General features: G+C 31.3%; 2 protein-coding genes and 1 long non-coding RNA gene across 4 annotated transcripts; 1 reads left to right on the top strand and 2 right to left on the bottom strand.

Moving 5' to 3' along the window:
• Positions 1-546: 546 nt before the first annotated feature.
• Positions 547-3869, bottom strand: LOC121126073 (probable cytochrome P450 9f2). 2 transcript variants are annotated; one of them, XM_040721363.2, is made up of 5 exons: positions 3719-3869; positions 3129-3603; positions 2254-3064; positions 1649-1850; positions 547-1547 (listed from the first exon to the last, which is right to left on the bottom strand). In XM_040721363.2, the coding sequence occupies exons 2-5, from the start codon at positions 3600-3602 to the stop codon at positions 1421-1423; spliced, it is 1614 nt and encodes a 537-aa protein (XP_040577297.1). In that variant the 5' UTR covers position 3603; positions 3719-3869; the 3' UTR covers positions 547-1420. The 2 variants fall into 2 exon arrangements, with proteins under 2 accessions (XP_040577297.1, XP_071747729.1); XM_071891628.1 differs by having other exon boundaries at positions 1332-1547; positions 3124-3603; positions 3719-3868.
• A 1766-nt stretch (positions 3870-5635) lies between these two features.
• LOC139906548 (uncharacterized) lies at positions 5636-6683 on the bottom strand. The gene is made up of 3 exons (XR_011782157.1): positions 6067-6683; positions 5876-6014; positions 5636-5813 (listed from the first exon to the last, which is right to left on the bottom strand). It is a non-coding gene; the product is annotated as an uncharacterized lncRNA (long non-coding RNA).
• A 10039-nt stretch (positions 6684-16722) lies between these two features.
• LOC139906560 (uncharacterized) lies at positions 16723-18542 on the top strand. The gene is made up of 3 exons (XM_071891674.1): positions 16723-16939; positions 16985-17195; positions 17256-18542. The coding sequence occupies exon 3, from the start codon at positions 17513-17515 to the stop codon at positions 18497-18499; it is 987 nt and encodes a 328-aa protein (XP_071747775.1). The 5' UTR covers positions 16723-16939; positions 16985-17195; positions 17256-17512; the 3' UTR covers positions 18500-18542.
• The last annotated feature ends 1089 nt before the right edge of the window (positions 18543-19631 follow it).

The raw sequence follows: 19631 nt of genomic DNA, 5'->3' as shown, positions 1-19631 counted from the left end.
AACATCCTGACCAAAATTTATCAATATCGGTGATGGTAATGGCATGGAATGCCCCGTTTACGAAATTTATATATCAAACAGTATTTATGAAATTATTTAATTCCATTATCAAGCCTATTACAGCCTTTATATATATATATATATACTGGCTGAGGATTACCCGGCGTTGCTCGGACTAAAAAGGGAGAGGTAAAATGTAAAATTAATTGTGAAAAAATAAAAAAAATATTCAGAAAATACTTTAATAAACTAACAATTATAATATGAATGTTGTGTTGTCTAAAAAGATCCTGATAATTCTAATTCTCTTGGATTCTTCACACTAAATCTATGCTTGATAAAAAAATGGAAAATTAATCAATTTGAAAAACTATTTAGGAAATGTCTGATATTTCAGTTAAACATCAATTTTTATTTGGCAAATTTATATGCATACGAATCTCTAGACAAATTTTTCCAAACTTAATTTCATTTACTAATCATATATTTGATTGGTAGTTCAATTTTTTTTGCACCTGAAATAAACAAAATTGTAATTTTCACCGATTTTTTTTTAGCCTATAACTTTTTTTATTTTGAATACATTTAGAAAACGTAGTAATTCGTATAGTTGTTTTCGAAACGGCAAACACTTATTATAGATACACTCGACCCCCTATCTAGTCTCTTTGAGCTGCAAAATCGGGTTTTGGGATTAGCATTTTTCACTATTTGTTTTGTCATTTTAGTCATTTCTAGGTTCTTCTACTCCAATTGTAGTGGGTGAGCTTGAGCCTTCGCTCCAGGTTACTAACATTACCTATATTTAGTGATATAAATTATATGAGTTTTTTAGCTGGGCCCTATTTACTGAACTGGTAGTCTGAAGAATGAATTTTCTTTTATTTATAGTTCTCTTTATTATTTAATTCCTGAGCAGTGAACTTCCTTTCCTCAATAGATTCAAAACCTAGTTGACCATTCTCGTGTGCTTATAAAAGGCTCATAACCTTAAGGATTTGTTGCCGAGTTATTATTGTAAGTCCTTGTTGGACTAAGACTAGGAAGAGTAGAAGTGGGAGTCGACATTGGAGTAATTTCTGCCTTCTGTCCTTATTTATTTCATTCTCCCTTCTCCCATCTGCTTCTAGGGGATCTCCTCCAAAACATTCTTAAAATGATCAAGATTATCAGTTTGATTTTCCTTTTTTTTTTAACATGCACATTAAACACACGATTTTCAAGATGATTAATACCTCTCAAGGCTGCTTGCAGTGTATTTAATAGAACACAATGACCACACAGCTTCTCCCCATCGAAAAATTTTCAAATTGTCAGGATTACCACGTTCCTTTTTCTTTTTTTATTTTTATATTCCGGCAAGACATGGAATAATTATAAATAATAAATAGATAATATGTAAAATGAAAAGTCCTTCCTTTCAATTAATTCTTTTTTCAAATTTAACCCATGCTCCCCCTTTTATATCAGGATTCATTTCAGTTGGAGCAACTACAATTTCATCAACAGTCTTTTCATTAGGCAATATTTTGTAACTTTGAAGAAGTCTGAAAAATAAAATTATAATTAAACATTAGTCATGATTACATTAAAAAAATTATAAGCAAATTCAAAGTTACATTTATTCTACTATTAATAATGTATTTACCGGTAAATGCATGTTTTGATTTGAAGAAGTGCAAACCTCATCCCAATACAATTCCTTGGTCCATGGCCAAAAGCCATAAAGCTATAGACACTTCTCTCTCTTTTTTTTTCATCCTCAAAGTTATTTGGATTGAATTTTGTAGGTTCCTCAAAATGCTCTCCATTCAAACTAAAGGCATCGTTTGGAAAGATGAATAATGTTTCTGCACAATTGAAGGGAAAAGGAAATAAGTAGTTTACAGTAGGTATATATTTTTTATTATTTGGTTAATACGTAAAAATATTGTGCACCTTGTGTTTAATATTTTAAGGGGTCGAAGATGAGCTGAATCATTTCCAAATTCCTTGCTGTATCAAAAATAACGTTCCCCCTTTTTGATCAACAACTACTATTAATTCAAGTGGGGTTAAATCATGATATGCTATGTTTGATGGAACAAGGAAACTGTGAATTAATTTTTGCCAATTCGGACACAAAAATACCCTATTTTCAAGTTAAATTGGCGTGTAACACTCCAAAAAAGGTCTGAAAGTTGCTTTCAGGGTGCAGGAGAAGAAATATTTATCCAAAATGGAACATTTTAAAATACACTCTACTGGATGTACCTGTATCAATGTCCATGTTTGTGCCTGGTATACGATAAGGTTTTGTGCAAGATCTCTCCAAAGTGAGGAATGGAAAATGACGAAGAACTTCGTGGACAAACATGTCTAAATACTTCATTCCCATAATTTCATTATAACTTAAGATTCCATTTTGATTTGTATTATTCTGTATGGTATCAAAAATTTCTTCAAAGAGTTTTTCTTGCACTTCTGGATAGTTGGCCAAATAGACGAGCATTGCAGTCATCATTGATGAAGTCGTTTCAAAACCAGCAAACAAGAGTATAAATACGTTTGCAATCAACAAAGTCTCTAACTCTTCTTTATCTAATGCCTTTAAGTTCATTTTTTGAATTTTAGCATCCTTGTCAAATTGCGTTATTTCCTCTTCATCGCCATTTTCTTGTCCTTTACTTTCAATTTTATTATATTCTTGTATCAAGAGATCGACAAAATCTCCACGAGTAACATTACTTTTTTTACGATGCTCAATTGAGCCTTCGATCATTTTTATGAAGAAGTCCTGACTTTTTGGGTCCAAGAAAGAAATTGGAAGGATTTTGACTAACCAATTTGGAAGAAATAGGAATAACGCAAAAACCAATGCTTGTCTCCATTTACTGCCCTTCCTACTTGTTATAATGTCAACATTATTCATAAACGGTGATTCGTCAATCGTGTCGAAGCAGCCTGCTTCCACCCCAAAACCTGCTTTAGCAATACTTTCCGTAGTATATCGACTAATTATGTACCTTGAGTCAATCATTTTTAAATCTAATTTCCCTATAAAATCCAACATATCGTCTGCAGCCTAAGATCAAAATATTTCCTTGATGAATATATATATTAAATGCGTTTCAATTTGATTACTTTACTTGATCTAAATGTGGGAGCATTGCTTTTAACTTTCCACTTGTGAAAACCGGGGTCATCATTGTTCGAATACTCTTCCATTTTTCTATATCCGAAAGTACAGACATCATATTTACAAAATACTTATTTTTATCCCCCCACAACTTTGGGAAGGGTCTTCTGTTGGAGAAATACTCAAAATCTTTAACTAATATGGTTTTTGCTAATTCAACGTCCAAAACTATAACTCTGGGTACTCCAAAGTCCCAGGCAATAAAGAATTTGTCATGGGGATATTTTTGTTTGTATGAATTCGCATAGTCTCTAAAGCTTCTCCGTCTCAGATATAAATCCCAGAACATTTTTGAGCCAAAAGGGAAGGAAGCCTTCTCTTCAGAGAATCCTTTAGCCTTAAAACTACCATAACCCGTCGTTGTTTTATAGTAATACCATCCGAGAAGTATAACTAAGACAGATATTATGAATGCAAAATACATCCTAGAATTATGTACAAAAAAAAAATGTATTAAATAAAACAAGATACAAAATATATTAAGGACATACTTCCCAGAAATATGAAATAAAAAACAATGTTTAAATAGAGAAATCTTACTTTTTCTTATCTGAATGAACTTGAATGTTAGAATGTTATCTATTCAACAAGCAACACAGACTAATCATATAATTTATTTTTTGTAATTTTGGCTTTTGTTGTCTATACTTATTTTTAAGAGGAGCGCCTGTTGATAAATTATTAAAGCTTGGGCTGATGGATGAATATATATCATTTATATATTACATACGATTTCGGCTGGCTCTATTCGAAGAGCCTAGGATTTAAAATTATATAATCAATGTACAAACACACAAAGACATCTTTTACGTTCTATAAGACTTGAACGCTAAAAACGAGCATGTGTATTTTACAGGAACTACGTAGATTTCTAAATACCTTCAGTCCCAGCACTTCATCTGCTCAAAGCGTAGACCGGTATGTATTTTTTTGGATATTATATTGGATTTAACAGCAGCTGTGTTGGAGTAATTTCATTGAATAGTTTGAGTTGACTCAAGTGAACTACTATCTGAATGTATGAAATACTACGAATAAAAATCTGTAAATAGTTCAGTTCTCTTGATAATTCAGGTATATAAAAAGATTAAGTTCTTGTAAAGATTCAGTTCTTAAAACGGAACAGTTCTTTTGTTAGAACAGTTCAATCCGTTGAGTAGGTGACTTTGCAGTCGTTCATGTGCGCAAATTAGAGTGCACTCAAAGAATCAAGCTAATGAACTACCGTGCGATACAAAAAAAAATGTTCTTCACTTGAATATATTCATATTTCATAATTAAGGGTGATAATTTTGGTAAGAATAGAAAAGCGTGCGAGGAGAAAAGAAGAATTACTTATGGCATCATTGATTAAATAATATACTTCTTCTTCTATCAATCATAAACGTTATCATTCCCGTCTTTATTATTCAATATTAATATAATATGAGTTATGAGATGGTGATAGTCGATAGAGAACTGAATAAAATCCCCAAAATGACGTCGCCTTCTGTCTGGATTTATGAAAATGGAGGCCCAGGAATTTGGAAAATACTTACCGGATGAGAAACAGATGGTTTGTCGGATATGTTGATATAAATGTGCCTTTAGTCCCCTGTCTAGAAATACACGCCACTCATTATCCTCATCTCATAACTATAGTTGATAATATTGTAGAGAAAAACGCGTGCAAGGAGAAGGGGGAAAAAAAGACATATGGTATCATTGTTTAAAATACTGATGTGATTATCATCTGCCTGCTTTATTATGATTTTTGAGGGTATAACGAATGTATTTATTAGCAAAATGTTTAATGAAGATATAATACGTATAATTGACTTCGACGTTTTTTATCCTTTACAGTAGATTTGAAAACGTCACACTCCATGAAATTGTAATTTATTATGAACCTTATTCTCTGAATAATAGCTAATGAAACGACAAAGTAGAGTATTTGAAATATATTTGAAGCTCAAAGTTTAAAAAAGAAGGCTTTAATTAAATATAATCTACATACTAAAAAATAAACCATTAAACATTTAAGTTAAATATACAAAATTAAACAATTAAAATCATATAACTATTAATAATAATAAATTATAAATACAGAATATTGAAATAATAGATTGATCCAGATAATTTTTTTCTTGTTTTAACATCGGAATTCAGTTAAATATGTCATAACTTTAGGTTGCAATACACAAGCGAGACGTGGAGTTTAATCAAAAGATAATCACCCCTCTTCTTCATGTGGAAGTTGCTATATACAATTGTGCACAGGATAGATATATCTCTACCGATGAGATCTAACTAATTATTAATAATAAAGTAAATGTCAAAATCATAAAATTAGACAATAAATATACTAATAAATAAATTTTATAAATAAATTCATCGTAAAGATTTAGAGCAAAAGCTAATTATGTAGTAATGTCCGGCGATATTACTCCCTATTAAGAGCATCAAAAGATTTCCCCGTTATTTAGGTATGCTTATATAACAACATACTATTATCATGATGGATATACACAATTGTTAATTATAATGCAACACCCAATGTAACTACCCTCGTTGTTGTGACCATTTAAACAGTTGTTTTTGCCTTTTATGAGTTTTCTGAACACCATTTCTTGGAGCCCATCAACCATAGCTAAGCCTTTAGTGATAAAAAAGTAATATTTATTGACTATGTAATTTTGGAAAACCTAATTATCATACCCAAGTCTTAAAGCGAAGAAGTAGTCTCAGACAAACTAGTTGCAAACCATCCAAAGCTACTACCCCCGTTGTTGTGACCATTTAAGCAGTTGTTTTTGCCCTTTACTGAGTTTTGTATCATAATTCTTGATATGTTTAGCTAAAATAGAATCATATTTTATGGTTAGATTTAAAAAAAATTGAATACTTACTGTGAGATAGTACAAAATTCAGAGTTCCATTTCGATATTCGTAAATACTTTTTACTGATAACTTGATCATCATTTGGTGTGGATGACTCAAAACATTTTTATATGTATTTCTATATATGACATCAGTACCAACATCCTCCATTAATTTAATGATGGTTCCTCGGGAACCAATATGTTTACCCTTGTATTTCTCCATAAATTTTTTGAACGTAGATGATTAGCAATGGATAAGGTTATATTACATGCAATAAGCATCGTTGTTAGATCAAAGTTAAAGTCTGACTTGATGTATTCATCGTCAAATTGATTTTATAGATGAATATCCATACTCTTGTTATGAGATGAGGATAATGAGTGGCGTGTAATTCTAGACAGGGGACTAAAGGCACATTTATATCGACAAACCATTTGTTTCTCATCCGGTAAGTATTTTCCAAATTCCTGGGCCTCCATTTTCATAAATCCAGACAGAAGGCGACGTCATTTAGGGGATTTTATTCAGTTCTCTATCGACTATCACCATCTCATATTATATTAATATTGAATAATAAAGGTGGGAATGATAACGTTCATGATTGATAGAAGAAGATGTATATTATTTAATCAATGATGCCATAAGTAATTTTTCTTTTCTCCTCGCACGCTTTTCTATTCTTACCAAAATTATCATCCTTACTCCTTATTAAGGCATCAAAAAATATTCCCCCTCCCCGGCCGTTATTTATGCTTGTATAACAGTGCACTATTATCATGAAGGATACGCACAATTGCTAATTATAATGCTACACCCAGTGTAACTACCCCCGTTGTTGTGACCATTTAAGCAGTTGTTTTTGCCTTTGATGAGTTTTCTGAACACCTTTTCTTGGAGCTTATCAACCATAGCTAATCCTTAAGTGATAAAAAAGTAATATTTATTGACTATATAATATTGGAAACCCTAATGATCATACCCAAGTCTTGAAGTGAAGAAACTAATGACATACAAACTAGTTGCGAACCATCCAAAGCTACTACTCCAGCTGTTGTAACCATTTAAGCACTGGTTTTTGCCATTTAATAAGTTGTCTATCATAATTCTTGATAATTTTAGATAAAATAGAATCATATTTTATGATTATATTTTTTTTTAAATTAATACTTATGTTAGATGGTACAAAATTCAGTGTTCCATTTCGTAATTTAGTGTGGATGACTCTAAACATGCTGAAAATTATCTTAACTTCACATTTTACAATGGAGGTATTTCTATAAATGACATCACTACCAACATCCTCCATTAATTAATGATGGTTCCTCGGGAAGGGAAGAATTTACCCGTGTATTTCCCCATAAATTTTTTGAACATAGGATGATTAGCAATGGATAAGGTTATATTACATGCATTAAGCATCGTATGTGAGATCAAAGTTAAGTCTGACTTGATGTATTCATCGTTAACTTAATTTTATAGATGAACATCCATACTCCTGATATGAGATGAGGATAATGAGTGGCATGTAATTAAAAGGGAACTAAAGGCACAATTATATTGATAAATCCGACAAATCATCTGTTTCTCATCCGGTAAGTATTTTCCAAATTCCTGGCCTCCATTTTCAGAAATCCAGACAGAAGGCGACGTTATTTTAGCTTTTTATTAAATTCTTTATCGATTTAGTTCTAACATTTTTTTATTTGTATATTTATTGTCTAATTTTATGATTTTGACATTTACTTTATTATTAATAATTATTTGGATCTCATCCGTTGAGATACCTATTTCTATCATGTGCACTATTGTATATAGCAACTTCCACATAAGGAAAAAAGGGTGATGATCTTTTTGATTAAACTCCACGTCTGGTTTGGTTTAGCAACTTAAAACCACGAATATGACATATTTAACTGAATTCATGTCAGAACAAGAAAATATTATTTGGATCAATCTATCATTTCAATATTCTGTATTTATAATTTATTGTTATTATTAGTTATATGATACCAATTGTTTAATTTTGTATATTTAACATAAGATACGATGGTTTATTTTTTAGTATGTAGATTATATTTAATTTAACCCTTCTTTTTAAACTTGGAACTTCAAATATATTTCGAAATACTCTACTTTGTCGTTTCATTAGTTACAACAAGAAAATATTATTTGGATCAATCTCTTATTTCCATATTCTGTATTAATAATTTATTGATATTATTTGTTATATGATTCTAATTGTTTAACTTTGTATATCTAACTCAAATTTATGATGGTTTATTTTTTAGTATGTAGATTATATTTAATTTAAGCCTTCTATTTTAAACTTGAAACTTCAAATATATTTTGAAATACTCTACTTTGTCTTTTCATAAGTTATTATTCTGAGAATATGGTTCATAATGAATTACAATTTCATGGAGGGTGACATTTTTAAATCTACTGTAACGGATCAAACCCGTCTAAGTCAATTATACGTAGTCCATCTTTATTAAACATTTTGCTAATGAATAATTTCGTTATACCCTCAAAAATCATAATAAAGCAGGCAACTGATAAATACTGATGTGATTATCAGTGAGAATCACATTAGTATTTTAAACAATGATACCACATGTCTTTCTCCCCCTTCTCCTCGCACGCGTTTTCTCTACAATATAATCAACTATATGTCTACAAGAGAACCCCTCATTAAGCCTTCAAGCCGTAAAAATTAAAGGAGTGTTCAGTTTTAGACGCCCACACCTGTAATAACTTAACAAAATGTCCAAGTGGTCATAGAAATGTTTGTTTGAGGTTGAGTGATGTATTCTATAAATGGGAAACTTACGTTATAAACGAAAAAGTCACTCATGCAACTTAAAAGACTGAAAGGGTCCCTTGAGTCCTTCAATGCAACTGAATTGTTTCAGTACATTCACTAAAAATAATTCTACAAAAAAAAAAAAAAAAGGAATCGTGCTATTAATTGTTTTATTAGTAATTACATTTATAATTTCTATCCATCATATATTACTTAATGCTAAATGCATACCTATTCTATTCATTAATTATCTTAATTATCAATTCATTCTCCATAAACCACAATTTTGTTTGGATTAAGTTATTTTCTCCAACGAATAATATCTTCATCTTGGACAAGTATATATTTTTATTTTTGGAGTTTAGGTATCTTTTATAATTATATATAAAACCTTTGTTTATTTTGTCATTATTTTTTTAAAAAAAAAAATTTTTATACTCTCATTTGATAATGTAGCATTGCATTAATAAAGAAATACTTATAAATTTGCACAAATAGTGAATCAAGTACTGCCCAATATTAATATCAATGACACTGTTAAACATGTCAAGATTTTAAAGAACCGTCTTTTACATATCAGGATATTTAGCAAGGCCCATTATAAAAGTCACAAAATGCCAAGAATGTTAATAACCATTACCATTTTTTATTTATCCAATGATGTGCACAAGTTGATAGAGCTCAACCATTTACAAGTAAATTGATAAAATCTGAATAATAAAAGTTGATTAATTGCACCTTCTGATATAATTTATTTATCTTGTGTCTTTGCTGTAAAACTTTGTATGGAAATTATACCCTAGAGTCCTTTAAGTTGCATGAGTGATTATTTCATTTATACCGTAAGTTTCCCATTTATATAATATATCACTCAACCTCATTCAAATATTTCTATCCACTTTTAAGATAATTTGAAATATGTCAATGATATATATTAGCCCAGCCCTCCTTTTCGAATTGTTGTAACTAAAGGACTATAGTGAAAAAGTGACCAGACAACAAACCTAGAACAACAACAAAAATATAAGGGAAGGTAATAAGGTCTAAATCTACAGCTGACTGATCAATAGTTGTTAATATCTAATGATTCTGTTGTTAATACTTTGTTTTATTATCTTTATTAAAGAATTCAATGAAAAAATTAATTTTTTTAAATAAAAATAAAGTTAAAAAAAGAACCAAATTTTAATATTAAATACTCAAATGAATTTTATACAATTAACTTCAATAATATTTTTAGGAAATAATACATTTAAATAATGAAATGTTGCCAATAATCAAGACATGTGTGGTACATTTTCATGCATACTTCCACATTTTTTTTTGTTTTGGTTAAACGGGAGTTTTCCTTGTTTTTTACCTTTGAATGTTCAAATAAAGTAGAAGTTTCATTATGTAACAAACGCCACTGTTCTTCTGGAGACTTCCGCAGAAACATTAAATCTTCGGTGAGCCTAAAGCGAATAATTTGAGTATGAATAATTTGAATATGTAGCCCAGTGACATCCTTATAAAACAATCCATTAATTTAAAATTCACATACTTCACATTGTAAAAATTAGATAATTATATTTCTTGGCAAACTCTTGAGTCTTTGGGGGGAGTCCAATTTGCACATTTGATGGCATTGATCCACAACTTCCTCCGATTGATGTCTTTAGAAAAATTAAACTTGTTCTTGGGCGATAAGCAATAATAATTACAAAACACTGCACTACGCGTTACCATTATGAAAAATATAGTACAAATAATAAGTATTGTCTAATTATCATAAATAATTTAAGCTCACAAAGTAGTACATAAATTGCCTTCAAGACTTTTAATATACCTCATGGCAGCTGACAATTTTAAGCCAATCAGCAAAGAGAAGGAAACAACAGAAAATTCATATAATATTAATATAAATAATAGTATATTTTTATTTGGATTCATGGTAATTAATTAAAATTATTAAAATTTCCTGTTCCTCTATTTATATAGTAACTGGTGATGGAGTCTCGCAATAAATCTTGGATCTGTGCAGTTGCGATTTGTGACTCACCATATAATGTGGTTTACCCGATTTCCCTAAGGATTGCTCTAGGATAAAGATTGGGGAAAAAGCTTGTCATCGAAAGGGTCACCTTGGAAAGACACCCAGAATTGGTGCAACTCATTTTGAGGAAAGTAATAAGAAGCTATAATCTAATCAAGGGTGTCCACTAAGGGGGGAGGGTGGAGGGGCTGTAGTACCCCCTTCCCAAATCGAGAAATTAAGGATTGATTTTCTAAAAAATTGAAGAAAAAAAAGTTAAGGATTGTTTTTATAAAAAAAATTGAATTATGCTGAGGAAAAAAAAAACCAAGCCACCCCTCAAAATATAATCCTACGGACGCCCTGCTAATTTATATTCTTTATTGTTCTTAGATTATTATAACTCCAAAATGACAATCAGATTTCTGAGCCTAATATAAATGGAATGGTATTTGGTTCATTAAAAAAAGATACTGGTACACCAAATTATTTGTAAAATATCGGGTTGGAAAATAGTTTTTAATGATATCAGATAGGAAAATAATTTTCTAATGATATGGGATCGGAATTAAAAAAAAAAATATCAGATCGGAAAATATTTTCATATCAGCCTATGACTAGAGATAGGACGGGTGGTGGACCCGGATCCAATGTACACGGTACGGTATAAGTAAATTTGTATTATCCAAAAAGATCCGTAATTAGGGATACCAGCCGGCTTCGGGTACTTGAACTTTTTACGGATATAAAAAAGATTTGATGTATTTTTCGGATCTTTAAAAGCTTATTCTATTGTTCAATACTATTAAAAAAATATATTATCTATATTTAACGTATAATCTCTATTTATCTTGATTAGTGCTTGGATTACCATCTATATAAACAGTTGCATCAGGCACATTGTTCCCTCTACTGTACACTCAACGTTTTCTCCCAAAAAAAACAGAAAGAAAGGCCCAAAATCAGTTTGTAGTTATCTGATTCTTCCCCAATTATGGAATTATTATTCAATAGTTTTTGAGAACTGTTAAGAGCTTTAAATGAGATAATTATAATTCAGCCAATCAACGTTCAGAACATAACTAGGAGAAAAGAAGCAGAAAAATCAATATTAGACAACAAAACAGAGTGTATACTTTTGTGTTCCTGAAGTAACGCGGTGCCCATGGTTATTCCACACAGCGTTACCTCTCTAACACAAAAATTTAAACTGTAGATAGTTGTCAAGTGTCGATGTTTCTTCTTCTTTTCCTCCTATCATTGTTCTTAATATTGATTGGTTGGATTTGAAATAGATCTTATTAAGCATTGAAAAATTATCGACTATTATTGAATAATAATTTTGAATAGTAAATTAGTAAAAATGTAATCGTAACCCAAATCCTATTTTATTAAGGTCCAAACTTTGGATAAAATGCTCCTAAAATTCGAGGCAAGTATCCGTTTTTGTCTGGATCCGAAAGTTACGTTACCAGAATATTTATGTCTAAGATCCCAACCGACACGGATCCAAGATAATATAGTTCTGTTCTATCTCTACCCATAATTAAGACGTATATTAAAAAGTTATCTATTGAACAAGGCACTACCTCACTAATATAAAAATGATGTCTGCAGGGGTGGGGTGGAGGGGCTAAAATCCCCCCTACATTAAGGACTTTTTTATTAATTTCTAGAATATTTTTCGTCATTAGAGCATATTATGCAGCAGAGTGAAAAATTTAATTTTTTATGAATAGCAATGGAGTTTTGAAATTTTTTCCGTGAAATTTGATTTTTGAAATTTTTTTTTTGAAGGATTACAATTTTTGTAGAGTGTCTTGTAGAAATATCTTTAAGCTTAATGTTTAAAATTTTGGATTCACGCATAATTTTAGCTATTTTTTTTGTTGAATGTTCTTGAAGAAAATTTCTGTAGAACCCATAGCACTCACTTAAAGAAAGATTTTTCAATTAGAAGAAAATTTTTATTATTTAAAAAAAAAATATTGTTTTGAAAGGGGAATTTATCGAAACATGTTACTTCAACTGGATGCTGATGAATTAGCAAGAGATGAAGTGGTACAATCAACGATCAATCCCGGCTGGGGAGATAAGCATAATTTCCAGTCAGAAACCTACAAAAATGGACTCTATTGTAAAACAAATAGAAAGTTACAGGTAAATATTTGTAGGCTTCTGACTCGAGGTTATTTCACAGTGATACACAAAAGTTAAGACAAAGTTTTTATATGATTTTTTTTGAGAATGAGAATATTTTGAATATGAAAGATATGTTAAATTCTTTAAAATGAAATGGTCTAACATACAAATCATCAAACTTGCATTACGATCAACCTTTAAGATTACTTGTTCTCTTAAGTACAAGTACTTGGTTGTAGCTACATATATATATATATTAGTTTATTGTGGATAGCTGTATATGGCATGGTCATTTAGTATACATATACTAAATCATGTACTTATATAAATCTGATATCCTTACCAAAAGTCTAAATTAATATCTATTCTTATATAATAAACATAAGTATTACAGAATAAATGGTTAAAAAAATTAAAACTTGTAGAATTTAGATTTAGAGATGTAAATCGTAAGCACTTTCATGATGTAAAAAAAATGTCTTAAATTAACATTCGAGTGCCACAAGATATTAATTTTGATTTGGATACATGTTTGTCGAGTGTTGCCAACGGAACCAGGAATTTCCAGGTATAAAGATACATTAAAGTGTTGGATCAGTCATCGGACTGATTGCCTAATCAATTTTTTTTTATTGGTCCGATCTTTTTTATCATTCAAGGGTCCTACGGACCGATACCTCGTTCCTTCTGTCCTACGGTCCTGGATATCTTAATTACTAGGCCTCACTCATGGCTAGGATTTAATAATATAAAACAAAGGAAATAATAAATGATAGCTAATATATACTAATGGGTTGTTGTCAGACACTTCCAACTTTAAACTACAGCTATCATGTCTCTTGAAGGAAGTTATTTTGAACGAACATAGTTAGTATCTACGTCATTTTAGAGGTAGTATTTACACTAAAATACCCATAACAACCGGTTCTAGGACCGACAAATTTTATTAAGAGAGGACTGATAAAGCAAACTTTCGACAGTTCCGTCACTGGTGTGACAAAATATAACAAAGGATTACAGTTTTTGTAGACCAATCAAATACCCGTGTATTATAGCTTCAGCTTAAGCGAAATGATAGAAATAGTTTGATTAACTTTTATTACACCATGGGAGTCAATTTGAGAATGATATCATTTCAATAAGTGGAATGGCCGATCCTATTAATGTAAGAAAAACAAGCAAAAGGTGACGTCATATTCTACCCCTTTTGTCAGTTTACACATATTCTCAATATTTAGAATATCTTGTCGTCTCTGTGTATTCTTTTCTCTATGCCCAGCCCTCTTTTCTTCATCCATTTTAAATCATACAGATGCTTTTGTAGGAGAAAGTTATAGCCTCTTAACGGCGTTTTTAGTCGAAACCTTCACAATACCAATACAAAATTTAGGAACCGGAATCTGAAAAAAAATATTGGTATTGTGACAACACTAAGTTCGAGGATTAAATGAGCTCCATTGTAAACTTGACTTTGCTGGAACTCAAATAATCAATACTCAAAATCTTTGAGTAATTATAACTATTATTGCAACTTTGAGTATTAGTACTCAAAAGGGAAGAAAATAAAAAAACTCCAGACAATCTTTTTTGTAAAAAAAAATAATTATATTAAAAAATATGTAAAAAAGTGTAATTGATCTTAAAGATTTTCGGATCTGGGTCAATTTGGATCATTAGACTTAAATATTCAGGTAAGTAGGGAGTACCTGAATTTTCGACTTCAATAAAATGGGATCTGGATTACGGTTATTATTGTTATAATTAAAATGATGATTTTTGAGCGATTTCTTAGCAAAAATGAGCAAAAAAACAGCACTGAAATTTTTAAAAATGAACATGGAAAATATCAAAATTGAGCAATTACTGGAAACAAAAACTACATTTGAAAAATATATAATTAGTGTTATTTTATATTTTTATCATAATTTATTGATAATTTTTTATTATTATTATTATATCGACAAATCAAGATCTTAGAAATATTTTCTTCCATGAGATTTTGCATTTGTTCCGTATTGGTACTTTTAAACCTAAATAAGACCTTTAACGTCCACATTAGTAGGTTATAGTGAATATGAAGTTAGGATCTTCTGCAGTCTTTTTAGACAGAAGTATTTCATCCTCACAACCACTGATTATACGTCCAATTTTTTAATAAATGAAAGATGAGGATGTATGTGAATGAATGAAGTTATTTTTCTATCAAGAATTTACCCTTTTCCCCAAAAATTGTTTTAATCTTTTTTTGAGCTTCAGAAAGTATACTCAGAGAATTATAAATTAGTATTAATTCTGTTTCAAGATTTGTAATATTTTCCAGTTAAAAGAACAAATTAGCATTGATGAAAAACAAAAAACTTCCAAAGGCTGGATCTTCAAGAATTAGCCGGCAATTTTCAATGGCGAGGGCATTTTTCTTGACTCAATTCATAAACAATTTTATGTATCTCTTCAAAATAGATTGTGCAGTACATAGTACCCATGACTAGTGATGTGAAAATTTTTAAAGGCTGATCTGTTTGCATTTTCAACTTTATTTGCATTTTTTTTTTTTTGCATTCTGAAGTCGAACATGTGTATTAAGTGCAATCGTTTCATAGTAAAAGCCCTGATTACACACTCTCTAAGTTTTCCCCTCCAAAACAATAGAGCTCCCGTTTATCCTATCCATCTTGCCACCATAGCTATTTTGGATTTTAAAATCCATTTTCCTCTATAAATAGAAAGTGTATCCATCCATTTTTCTTTTCATACCGATATACAACTCTACTGGAAAACACTTAGCTTTTATTAAATATTGTGTATTACAGACACAGTAGGTGACTATCCCAAAGATTGCAGAACCCTCAGTCCCCATTAAGGAGCTCGGTGGCTTCAAGATATAGACCTATGTTAGTTTTTAGCCTCTTGTAATGTTCCCCACACTCAAGAGCCAGTTCTTACAAGGTAGGGAACTTGACCTGAGGCAGCCTTCTACTACTGTGAAAACTTCTTCAACGTAAAGTACTTTAAACAACAACTACCCGACGTTGAAATCAGGGTTATCTAGGAGTTTAAACTAAACTTCAAAGTTCTAAAGGAGATCATCACTGAGGCGGAAGAAAGATTGCATCATGTCTAGAACTTGTATATCATTCCCCAAGTTTACCCAAAATCTGGAAGAAACTCTCCTGAAGAACCCAGCATTTCATAATGTGAGTAATGTTGGTTTAGTGCTCTCTGGTGAGAATTTGTATACCGTGAAGGAGAATCTTAACATCATAGCGAGCTTCAACTACTCCCCCATGACATCCGTGGACTGTGAAAGAGCCATAACATTTTCAAGAACCTTCTCATCAATAAGATGAAACGGCTAACGGAGGATCACCACAGCGATCAGTTGATTAATCAGTGAAGTAAGGACTTCCTGTAATAAAAAAAAAAATACTTTGATATAAATATTTAAACCCAAAATAAATCCTTTTTTATTCGATTTACTTCATATCAGACCTCAAATATGAACAATTTTCACTCAAAAAAAGGACAAAATGAGCGATTTTCCCCCAAAAATGTCAAAATGAGCAGTTTTGTGAGGAATTGAACGATTGCTTACATATTCTAAGTCTAGTTATAATTTTATTGACACGTTGTTATCTACATAGACAAATATAGTATACTTATCTGTCAGGTGTTGAAGTTACAGGGTCTTTTCTTCTAGTCTATGTTCTTAACATTGATTAGTTGAATTAGAATGAGCTCGTTGTAAGCTGTTAACCATTTTCTAACACCTATTGAATAATAATTCCATGTTTGGGAATAATTGGCAAACTACCAACTGATTATGAGCCCAGTTTTTGTTTCTTTACAGAGGAAGGGTTGAGTAATATAATGAAGGTAACGACATGCATGGTGCAATTATTTATGTAGATGCCGCTCAGTGCACTTACCATGATATATCAAGGTACTACGTTCAATATCAATAATATTATTTAAAACTCGGATTAAGTAATAGGATAAGCTTTTTGAGATCCAAAAAACCCTTCGGAATTATTTTCAAGATGCAGAACAAGTTCAAGTCCTCCAAGTTGGTTCAAGTCTTGGATCTTTTTGGATACTACAGGTCTACTCATTCCGTACCAGGGTACTTCAGATGTGGTTTCATGACCCAGCCTATCTCTAATTGAGCTATTAAAAGAAGCAATCACAATACATGTTATGTGGGAATCATCAAAACTAAGGGTTGATTAAACTCAATATTTGAAATATTCTCCTATCAGGAACTTGATTCAATACAGGACTCAAAAACTCAACTTCAAATTTTTGAACTCAAATCCAATACAAAAAACATTTATTCATTATTTTATGCAAATTTCCGAAAATGATACAAATATCTAACGTTAAATGATTGCAACACTGAATATTATCTCTTATCAGTATTTTAACTTCTGATAAGAGGCTCAGTATATATAAATATACTTCTATAATTAAGCATATTTATGCTCATTTTCTACGTCTTAACCAAGGCTTCTCGACTATGAATTACCTTCATTGTATAATCTTCATTTTTGTGGGTCTAACATCCCCTGTTACACCTTTCAAATATCTATATGGCCCGGACTCAGAAGGAAAGGCTTCTATCGTGGATCTCAACCCAGGAAAACCCGTCTCATCTTGCTCCCTAAACTTACCAAACTTCCCCATTCCAGACCTTAGTTGTACCTCTACAACGTTCATTGAAGGAAAACTCACTGTTTGTGGTGGGTCCAGATCTGGTTTTACTAGTTCACATTGCTTTCAATTGGAAAACAATGCCTGGGTTAAATTTCCCTCTCTTCCTGAGCCCAGGACTTGTGCAACCTCTATATGGATAAACAATGGTACTCAATGGTGGCTCACAGGTGGAAGTGGTCCCAGTTCGCGAAGTGTGAGCTCAGGTGTTGTGTACGACGTGGCAAAGGGTGCATGGGAAACAGGACCCAGAATCCCTATCCTATCACATGGTCATTGCCTTGTGCCTCTAAAGGACGACAGAGTCATGTTACTTGGAGGTTGGAAAAAAATTCCCATCATAAAGCCAATATATAATAAAGATGTTTATATCTTTGAAAATGGAGAATGGGTCCTACAAGAGGGTGGTTTAGAAACACAATTTAAGCGCTTTGGATTTAGCCAAACGTGTGCTCGTTTAAAAAATGGAGGCGTCATGATCCTTGGAGGCAAGCCTAAAGGCGAAAATCATGTTGAAGTTTGGAATTCGGAGTTTGGTTTTTGGAGTGTAGAAGACGAAGCGATGGGTCTACCCCTTGAACATATTTGGTATCCAAGCAGTGCTCTCGATGAAGAAGGAAATGTTTATATTATTGGAGGGGAAACTCCAAACAATGGGAATTACAATGAGGTGTCAGACAAAGTACTTAAATGGGATGGAAAGTCCTGGAGTATTCAGGAAGGAGCACTTCCTTTTCCCATGACTTTTTCATCCATCAGTCAACTGAGTGATGACACAGAACTTTCCTGTTAAGTGTCTTGTTATATTAAATGAAATACATTTTTTGAATGGTTAACTCCGCATACTCTTATTTTCTGGCGTTGAATTATAGTTAGTACAAATTAATTTATGATGAGTATTTTAGTCAGTTATAAATTGTTTGTTTTCCGACTTTAGTATTTGGTACACAGAGTTTGAAAATTGTTCTCCGGATTATTGTCATCTGCGGATAATTGTCTCCAATTATACTACATTTATAGTGATTCATCAATTGATTTTTCCTATGTACATGTAGGTCTCACTAATCTAAGGATCCGTTGATAGTTTTTCTAATTGCAGATGGGCGACAATAAAAGAACCCTTCTAATTTCCCAAATTGCACACCAGACACAATGTATATGTTTAGAAGGACCATAGGACCTCAACAAAACCTCTACATAATTGCCTATGGTTCAGTTCAACTGGTTATGTATTCTAAGCTCCTCGAGCCAGAAGAAAATAAAAACCTTGCACCGTTGTAGAACCATAAAATATCCCTTTTAATTTCCTCATACTTTTTTGAAATAACAGCTTCAAAGGGTGCTTGCTATCTATGTTCAATTATTTTTAAGATGGAAACAGATTTGAAAACTATCTACAGGTACTTGTGTTGTAGATGGGACAAATTCGTAGATGAATTGCTACATATATAGTTTCATCCTGAGAAATTTTCTGGAGATGGTAATTTTCCAATGACGGCAAACTTCCAAGAACTGTAGTATAATTATAGATATTAATTTTTAAGGTATTCCAGACCAACCTATGTATGTATTGATAGCTGCAAAATTCCGATTTATGACAGTTATTTTCCAATTTCATTTAAGAATGGGCATAAAATTTGTTCATTTTATGCAAATAGATAACTTAAACTTAATATATCAATCCATAAAGTTAAACAAAGAAGGAAATATTATAAATTATTTGACTATATAGATCAAAAATAAAGATTTTAGTTCTATATACTATAATATCATCGATATAAATATACATGAATTGATAAACAGGATATTGGCATTCCCCACATCAAATTGTTATTTTAATTTCTAACACCTTTGGATAATAGGTAAGTAATTGATCCTATTATGAAGGTAAAGTCAATTAATTCCAAATACCTGTTTTGCTTAGG

Source organism: Lepeophtheirus salmonis, chromosome 11 (assembly GCF_016086655.4).
Source record: "Lepeophtheirus salmonis chromosome 11, UVic_Lsal_1.4, whole genome shotgun sequence".
NCBI classification, from domain to species: Eukaryota; Metazoa; Arthropoda; class Copepoda; order Siphonostomatoida; family Caligidae; genus Lepeophtheirus; species Lepeophtheirus salmonis.
The sequence above is the reverse complement of the archived record's forward strand: the minus strand, read 5'-3'. Positions and strand labels throughout refer to the sequence as shown.

Coding starts and splice junctions, on each gene's coding strand:
- LOC139906560 (XM_071891674.1), top strand. CDS start 17,513: ATGAATTACCTTCATTGTATAATCTTCATTTTTGTGGGTCTAACATCC.
- LOC121126073 (XM_040721363.2), bottom strand. CDS start 3,602: ATGTATTTTGCATTCATAATATCTGTCTTAGTTATACTTCTCGGATGG. Junction 1,851..2,253: donor AAACATGGACATTGATACAG/GTACATCCAGTA, acceptor TCAATTGTGCAG/AAACATTATTCATCTTTCCA. Junction 1,548..1,648: donor ATCAAAACATGCATTTACCG/GTAAATACATTA, acceptor TTTATTTTTCAG/ACTTCTTCAAAGTTACAAAA.